Here is a 9,119-nt window from a genome sequence, read left to right as displayed (position 1 = left end):
ACTTTTCATCATCAAGAGAATATATTTTGAGCTGAGGCCTGCAGGACCATTCTTCCATACCTATCAGGCTCCTACCTGCCTATTTTTATTTTTATTTTGTGTGTCGGTGGTGATCCAACACCCTGTTTGGATGACATGGCATCGAATTGTGATGATGGCAGTGGTGGAAGCGTATGCCCTAGTCGGTCACGCTCAGGTGGGTAACGTCACGACTATCGCAGAGGGAGGGGGATGTGCGTCCTGGGCTGACTTCGTAGGAAACTGTGCCACATTTGTATTAAAGCCCATCTGAGGAAATCCCAGGGACAGCCGGATAATTTTACAGATAGGCATGGTCTAACTCTGGCCAACGTCCCGTGGAGGATGAAGGCCAGAAAGTGAAGAAGAGGAAGAACAGCATGCAGTGACGGGACTGACAGCCGCTTTCCCTTGCTCTGCCAACACGATTGCGAGTCGAACCACCGCATAATGGCCGAGAGGGAGAAATGGTCCAGCAATATCGAATTCATCTGCTCCTGCATCGGATACTCTGTCGGTCTTGGCAACCTCTGGCGATTTCCGTACGTAGCCTACAAGAATGGTGGGGCAGCATTCGTCATACCCTACATTACTGTCAACTTACTAATCGGCCGACCTATTTACTACCTGGAGCTTCTTCTTGGGCAGTTTTCCAGCCATGGTCCTCTGGGTGCTTTTAGAGTGTGCCCTATGTTCCAAGGAAACGCATTCGGGATGATGTGGGGTGCCTTCGTGACCACCATCTACTACCAGATGATCATCACTTATTGCGTTCTCTACCTGTACCATTCGTTCAAGACCCCTCTACCTTGGACTCAGTGCTTCGAATGGTGGGACGTGCCATTGGCCGGCTGCTACGTTCGTACTCAGAGCAGTCACTTGTGCGAAAGTGTACGTAAGACTATAGTGGCGTCAGGGGTAAACGACACGGCCGCCGCTGAGGTGATTGATGTTACCTTCGAAAACAAGACTGTCTCAGTCTCGTTTGAGGAGTACAACTCACTTTTCGCTGGTTGCATTGATGGAAACTCGTCGTCTACAGAATTTTTCTTCAATCGGTACGTGCTGAATATGAGTTCCAGTTTCGAACACGTGGGACAGATCCAACCCAGTTTGCTCCTCTGTTATGCGACATGCTGGACAATCATTTTCCTCTTGATCTTTCAGGGGATCCAGGTGAGCATAGTGCAACCCTGATATGTTACTAACGTTGCATAGATGTCATCATAATGGTAATCAGTATAGATAATTATTACTATATTATCAATACGGAGTGATAGTCAATAACCCTGTACCTTCGCTTTTGCTGTGACTGGATGACAACAACAAGCGCTTTGGTTGTACATGCACGTTGTTGTGATCTGAAGTATACACAGAAGTAACAACGACCCAATTTTGCTTGTGAGGACAGTCATAAAGGATCTTCCGATTATTGCGGAGTTTTATGACGCAAGGCTCTCTGCTTCTGCGCAGTGTTTGCACGCCATATGTATCTCGTACAACATAGGTTAAGAGTCTTTCACGCCGTTCAGCGTTCGTATGTCGTACATAGACATTTGAAAGCATGCATTCATTAAAGCATTTGCTGAGCTTATTTCACTTTAACAAACCACCGAACCAAGACAAAACTGAAAAGTTGTACCGCTCCCTAGAATGATGGTGGTACATATCCTAGCTCTCTCTGCCTTGTGTCACATATATTGCCGGTAATAATTTGGTCCCCCGCATCGGTTGCTTTTTTAAACATAAGTAGATTCTCTAGAAATTCTGCCTATCGCGAGTCGCTTTAACCGCAAACTCCAGTTTTCTTAGTCACTGAATGATTTTCCAGTGTGACATATACTTTAATATGAAGGTAAATGATTGCTCTAGGCAAAAATATTTTTGTACGTAAAGCACTTGTTCTTTATAATGCTTGTCAGCAAATAATTTGCTTTACAGAATGCCCCACTTGAAGTAATAAGCTATGAAACGCAGTCGGTAACGGCTTCACACGTTGCTTTTGCAGGTAGTGGGAAAGGTGGTTCTCATCACAGCCACAGCTCCTTACGTCATCCTCACTGTGATGCTCATTCGAGGTATAACACTGCAAGGTTCCGACATCGGGCTTCGTTACCTCTTGCTCCCGAAATGGGAGTCTCTCTTGGACCCCTCTGTGTGGAGAGCCGCTACAGAACAATGCTTTTACTCATTAAGCATCGGCACAGGCGGACTGCTCGTGTACGGCGGATTTCAAGAGTTTCACGGAGACATGCGGAAGAGTGTCTACTTCATATGCTTCGTTGACTTCTTCACGAGTGCCTTCTCTTCAATTGTTGTCTTCTCCATCTTGGGTAATATGTCGTACAACTTACACGTTCCTATAGAAGACGTTGTGAGTAAAGGTCCTGGCTTGGCCTTTGTTACATATCCTGAGGCGCTGTCCCTCATCCCATTTTCAAACCTCTGGGCGGTGCTCTTCTTCTCGATGCTCTTCTTCCTAGGAGTCGACTCCCAGATGGCCAACTGTGAATTCCTGACCACGTCCATAATGAGTCTTTTCCCTGCTTTGTCTCGTAGCCGAACATTCGTTGTCTTTGGATATTCCTTATTCTGTTTCAGCCTGGGCCTCTCCTTGACAACCCAGGCCGGCATGTACGTCCTAACAATCCTCGACAACTATCTGGGAGCGCTGATTGTGCTGTTCACGTGCTTGGCAGAGACGCTCATTGTAGGGTGGGTGTATGGCATCAACCGGTTCTGCTTCGACATCACGTTCATGTCTGGACACTCCCCTGGTTACTTCTTCCTCGTAGCGATCAAGTACATGTCTCCCGTGTCGTTGATTGCCTTCCTGATTTATACGCTCTATACCTTCCCCAGAAGTAACGTCGGTGCTTACATCCTGCCTCTCTGGTCAGATATTTTCGGATGGTGTCTCGCCTTGGTAGGTCTTGCCCCGCTGCCAATTATAGCGCTTGCCAGGTGGTATAACTGCAACTTCAGCTGGAAGAAGGCAATTGCTCCAGAGAGGGACTGGGGCCCGTACGACCCACGTGAGCGCAGCCACTACAGGGAAAGGTTGTACGATCTGGGCTACTCTTTACCCGAGGTGAAATATGCCGATTGACTAAATTCTGGTCTGTAAATCGAGGGTTCTGGAGAAATGGATGCATCGAGGATTGCCTTAAACGGATTTAGGTTGCCATTAAAGAGAGTTTTCATAACGTGAGGTAATCGTAATTTTGTCATAAAAAATGACAATAAAGCACTTCTCCAGAGTTTCTCTTCTCTTGGGTGCACCGCTCACATGAGAATTCGAAATGCGTGTATAAGGCCATTAAGAAAAAGCGGCATTGGATTACAACATAGGAAGCACCGCAACACATTGATCTGTGCCAATTAGTCTGCGCTGGGCAATATCTGTAAGTACGTGATATCAAAGATTTATTGCTGAAGTAGCACTTCTGTTTCACACAGCAGCCCACATGCAACTCTCGTAGTTTCATTTCTCATCAAAATTTGTTGAGTATATTGAATCACTTTGCAATGTGAAACGGAACAAACGCTGATCAGGTATGCCTGTTCAGCGGGAGCCTTAAACAGAGGACAGAAGTGTCGTCGATGGCTGAGTCTTTTAAGTGACTGATGCTTTTACAAATTCATTCATTAGAATGCCTACAGCGCCAAAGGTTGCCAGTTCCGGGTTCAAGTAGCCAAGGTGTCCAAGCGGCTGAGTGTATACCCGTGGTTGAGCACCGCTAGATGCGACATGATGAAAGGAAAATAGGAATCAGACCTAACAAAAATCACGCTGCAAGTGAGACCTCTTCATTGTTGAGACAAACTCTACACAGGGTACAAAGAAACACAATGATACATGGAACGCAGCCAGGGACACGGACGAGGAAGTGCACAAACGAACTGCTGACTTTCAACTAACAGAAGTTTACTTGCAACACACATTTAAATACAAAAGCAAGACACAAGGAATGTGACAACACCTTATCACAACAGCAAAACAGAAAAACTAGCTGCTCAACACATGATGGTTGTGATCCCAGCACGTTCCAAGATATTCCATTTCGGCTGATAAGAGTGACAATGACGGTGTGCTAACACAGTGATCTTCCTCTGACGTTGTGATTAAGAAGGACTCCAGAATTTCCCGAGCAACGCGTGTTTTGAACCACCCTCTATTGTGGTATTATTCAATAGCGGGGAGCACCCACAGGTCTTGCAGTGAAGAGCCAGGTGTCCTGATGGAGTGGTGCTCCGGACCAACGCCCTGTGTTCGTTCAGTCTAGTGTTAATGCAGCGCCCAGTCTGGCCTATGTAAACCCTCCCGCATGCTAACGGAATGCGATATACCACATTCTGCCGGCATTCAACCGAGGCATTGTTGTGCGAAATCTGGCAGCCCCTTTTTGTAGGAGAACCATTCACCTTACCACAAAGCAGGGTGTCGAACCGCAAAAAATACGGGTTCGGTTCGGGTTCTGGTTCGCGTTGTTTTGATTTCGTTCCGGTTCAGTTCCGGTTCGGCCACGCCAAAAACTGAACCGGTTCGCAAACCGGTTCGCAGCCCCGAACCGGTTCGCGAACCGGTTCAACGCTTCCGTTTTGTATGTTCCATAAAACTGCTTTTATCAGGAAATGTGTGACTAATAGCTTACTGCTGTTGTCTGCATTGACGTCTTTAGCGGTGAGGTAGCTCTGTAGCGAGAGAAATAAGAAATGGATGAACACTTATTGCAAATAGAGTCCACGCTGATGAAGCGGTGTTGTCCCGCTACTTTCTGTTCCCAAAATCTCTTTTTCACACGCGTAGTGCCAGCAAGATAAACTTAAAGGAAGGCTAATAAGATGGACAGCGTAAGATAGACGACAGTACTTGCCGGCACACTGCCTTCGTAGCGTGAATCGATCTGAAACCGTACTGAAGCATGTCGCAAATAAGCCTGCCAGCCTTACTCTGTCCGAGCTCACAGCAGTGTACTAGTTAATCCACCTCACCAAGGCAATGTATCACGACACAACTGCACTACCAATAAGCAGAACCACATTTACTTTTCAAACCACGACCAATCAAACAGGCACCGTTCTGCGTACGCTCCTTTTCCACTTCTCATGTTTCTGACTTGTTTAATTTTTACTGCTCACGTGTAAAAAGAAATCTTGGGTGCTTATTTGATCACATATTCGTCGTGTAGAGCTACATAACTGGCCTACTCCATTCCTGTTGCATTCGTCCGCGTGGCACCTCGTCTCTGAAGAGTAGACGCCGCATCACCGCGTGCGTGGGGCGCCAGCCTGGGCGCTCACAAGGACAACTGAGCTTCAACATGTTAAAAAGATGCTGAAAGTATACTTACCATACGTCGTCGTCTGACTGCTAGGTGAAAATTTCTGAAATTCGTGATATAGGCGCGTGACGATGATACCATTGTGTCTTCGTTCGGGGATAGAGAGGAACTCTTGTGCTGACTTCTATGTCCGAACCGTTTTGTTGCGAACCGGTTACCGCTATTATTTTTTATGGTTCTGCTCCGGTTCGGGTTCAGCAGTGTCCCGAAAATTTCGGTTCGGGTTAGGGTTCGGTTCCGGCAAAAATAACGGTTCGGGTACGGTTTTCGGTTCGGGTTCGGGTTCGGTTCGACACCCTGCCACAAAGAGTTATTAACTTAACAGGCGCGTTTGTGCACTTCCTCGTCAGTGTCCCTGGCTGCGTTCCGTGTATCATTATGTACAGTTACCAACTACCCCGCATTTCTACGCTCGTACAAAGAAACGGAATCTCACTGGAACATAATACATGCGGCGGTGGTAGTGCTCAAAGAGGTCGCCGTTGTCGCCTTACACAGGACATGACCTGACATGACACGTTACATGAGGCTAAGGTGTCAGTGTATCCAATAACCTGAGGCCGCAGGTATGCACGGAAACGCAGCTACGCTGCCGGTGAGGAATTAACATTAATAACTAAGCCCACCTTGTATACTAGGGTTCGACTTGTGAAGTGTTTCGACTTACTGTAGAGGAGGTCTTGAAGTTCCCCTGCCTAACTTGAAGCGTAGCTTACGTTGACTTTGTTACGACAGCCTTGGTAAACTTTCTGGTGCTGGTTGGTGTATCAGTCATTCTTGGTTTACTGTTCACTTACTGAATTTACAAAACTATGCTGAAGTAGGCATCTTTCTTCACCACTCTGTTGAAAACAAGCTGACGAGCATTCTGTCAAGCAACAAAGTAACTTTGAGTGACAGATTTTCTCAAATCTGCTTTTCTTCCAAACGTGAACAAAAACAAAACGAGAGAAACAGGAAGACTGAAAACGCAAATACAAGATCGCACATCATTAGTACTGTGAAGTGTGTAGGGTGGTGAAGGCATCAACAAAGAAAGCCGGAATTTCTGAATACCTCTTGAAACACCAGCATCTACCTGCTGACACAAGTGTCATGCTCGGGGACACCCTTGGCCTCCCATGTACAGCCGAAGCAAATCATTAACTCAACACTTACTCACCTATAGACATATTATAATTTAATTTGTTGCATGACACACAATTTCCCATCTAAGCAGTCGTAGCGTTGTCGTCCCTCATTGCCGTGGTGAAATTCGTATATGTCGTTGTATTCAATGTTGCTGTCGTCCTGTCAGCGTCATCCGTACCACGAATGGGTTCTTCGGTAGGTAAGTCAGTCGGATTCTCTTCTTCGTGTGTTCCGCCGTACCTCAGTATGAAAGCACCTGATACTAGCACAACCACTAAGACGGTGACTACCTTTAGCGCCGTCCGAGCAAACCGGTGAGGGTTGCGTTCTTCGGTCGTGCTGTGCCACGTACTACCCTTGTCTCCTGATATCATTCGTTGAGCTCTTCTCAAGTAATCCCGTATCGTGTGATATGGTGGTGGCTTGTTCGTAGGAGTCCTTGTTGAGGGATCTTGGTGGAGTGTATGGTTCTGCTGCAGATGTGGTGTCGGATGCAGAGATTTGTCATTTGAAGTGTCAGGTTCACTTGGTGCCTCAAACTGTTCAATTGATGCCAGGTTCATGAAAGAGAGCCTAGGTTCGCAGTACGGCAACCTTTCTTTGCCGTCATGCTTCAGACCGGAATCGTCACTGTTGGTAGGCTTAGAAGACGTGGCAGTGGAACAAGTGTTCCCTACCATGTTCACAGGCACAATTTGTCCTTTCTCTTCCTCTTCTTCCTTACACTTTCTGGCCCTGGTCCACAAAGTGGCAGATTGAGAGCATACTCAAGCTATGGCGCGCTCAGCATACTAAAGCTTGGAACTGAATATCGCAGCTTACTTCGCTTGACTGACATGCAGTGATCTGCTTTAGAGTTGCCATCTACGCAGTCCTAGTCGCTTGCCCTTCGCCATCGTCACAAACCTTCCCCATTTGATTATTCAGTCTGAACAAGGGCGATGATCTCAACAGCCACGTACGTGCGCATATTGTGCGCAACTGATGGCCGCAGCGCAGTGTAGCGGCCACTGCTTGTAATCCATTACTAACACCTCCCACAAGCGCCACCACGTGTCTCCCTGGAGGACAACTAGAAGGTGACGTTTGAGCTCTAGAAGATGAAAAGGACGCTGCTGCGACTTTCTTGACGGTGCGCTGCTAACCTCGCTTGTGACTTCGGCTGACTTGTGAGGTTAGGAAGACTGGCAAGGGTACACCGCAGCAAAGAAAGGTCGCCCCGTAGTCGGCCAGGCCACTGACATGGTTTCGTTCCCCATGGATCAGTTCCTGGCAAATGGGATCTCCTCTGTTCCAGTTGTCCTTCCACCCACTACAGACTTTCCAATCAGGTCTAAGAAGCCTAAGGTAATTATTCGATGCCTGCAGGGCATCACTGCTACGTTCAGAGGCATTTCTTAGGTGCGACAATACGGTAAATATGTAATTGTCCACAGATCCTGCGATATGAATATTGTGGGATGTCTTTAAGGGCATCTACCCTTTGCGAGATCTTGGTCACGGGTTGAGATAATCACTCATTTTGTTTTCTTGTCATACACACAACATTCCACTCGCAGGAGTTTCCAAGCATAAATACCTTGGAGTTACTACGTCAAACTGAAATTGGTCTCCTCGCCTTGATCACATTGTTGCGAAGGCGTCCCACAAACTGATTTCTGTGGAAAAGATTGCGCTGTTGTACCTCTGCAACTAAACTGACAGCCTATACGTCACTAACACGTCTACTACTGGAGCTGATGACATTCTGTGGGAAATCATATGCTCAGATGCAAACTGATCTACTGCGAAGCATTCAAAAAAAGGTATTAAGAAGGCAGATCAATGCAATAAAATTTCTTAATATACAGGGTGCCCAACCTAACTTGCACCGGCGTCTAAAAAAACACGGTGCGTCATAAGCGAATGAAAACTGCAGAGTATTGTGAGGAGTCGCGTGTTCTCATTGCCCGTATTTTTTCATGGCGGCTTATTAATTAACAGGCGGAATTAATCAGCTATGTTTTAAATTATTTGTCGTAGAGCCGAGATGTGAATTGGAAAGTTGTAGAGGGCGTCGCGAAACACTTATCGCAATTGTTTCCCACAGGTACGCCTTCATGGAGCTCTTTTTATTTATTTTTTTTTCCTGGTAAGAAAGAACGCGCGCGAAATCCGAAAGGGTACCTAAGTGACGCGAACGCACCTAATGCGCACGTCGATTTCAGAGCTCTCAAGCGTACAGAAAAAATACTACATCGGTTATATGCCGAGGAGCGACCTTCAGGTGAGCTCTGACAAGAAAGTTATCAGCAACCAACACTGCGTTAAATAACCTATGTCTGACCAGCGGCATGGCCGAGCGGGATAAACCGTCATGCTCGTTGGTATAGCAGCTAAGGTCGTGCTGAAGACTGGGAGGTGGTGGGTTCGAATCCTACCACCGGCTGTGCTGTCTGAGGTTTTCCCTGGGGGGTTTTCTGAAGACTTTCCAGACGAATATCGGCACAGTTCCCCAGTTGGCCCAGGACGCATAGAAACTCCCTTGACCCCCCCACTCCCTCTTGCTGTCCCCTCTCCATCTGCCCGCGTCTGTACGCCGCTCATAGCCACAGTTGCTTCGCGGCGCTAACGCGGAATCAAGAA

At 47.1% G+C, this 9,119-nt stretch overlaps 1 protein-coding gene across 1 annotated transcript; it reads left to right on the top strand.

Annotated features, from left to right (window-relative positions):
• Window positions 1-396: 396 nt before the first annotated feature.
• LOC135383595 (sodium-dependent proline transporter-like) lies at window positions 397-3,279 on the top strand. The gene is made up of 2 exons (XM_064612993.1): window positions 397-1,194; window positions 2,027-3,279. The coding sequence occupies exons 1-2, from the start codon at window positions 469-471 to the stop codon at window positions 3,125-3,127; spliced, it is 1,827 nt and encodes a 608-aa protein (XP_064469063.1). The 5' UTR covers window positions 397-468; the 3' UTR covers window positions 3,128-3,279.
• Window positions 3,280-9,119: the final 5,840 nt, after the last annotated feature.

This window comes from Ornithodoros turicata, chromosome 2, assembly GCF_037126465.1.
Source record: "Ornithodoros turicata isolate Travis chromosome 2, ASM3712646v1, whole genome shotgun sequence".
In the NCBI taxonomy this organism is placed as follows: Eukaryota; Metazoa; Arthropoda; class Arachnida; order Ixodida; family Argasidae; genus Ornithodoros; species Ornithodoros turicata.
The sequence above is the reverse complement of the archived record's forward strand: the minus strand, read 5'-3'. Positions and strand labels throughout refer to the sequence as shown.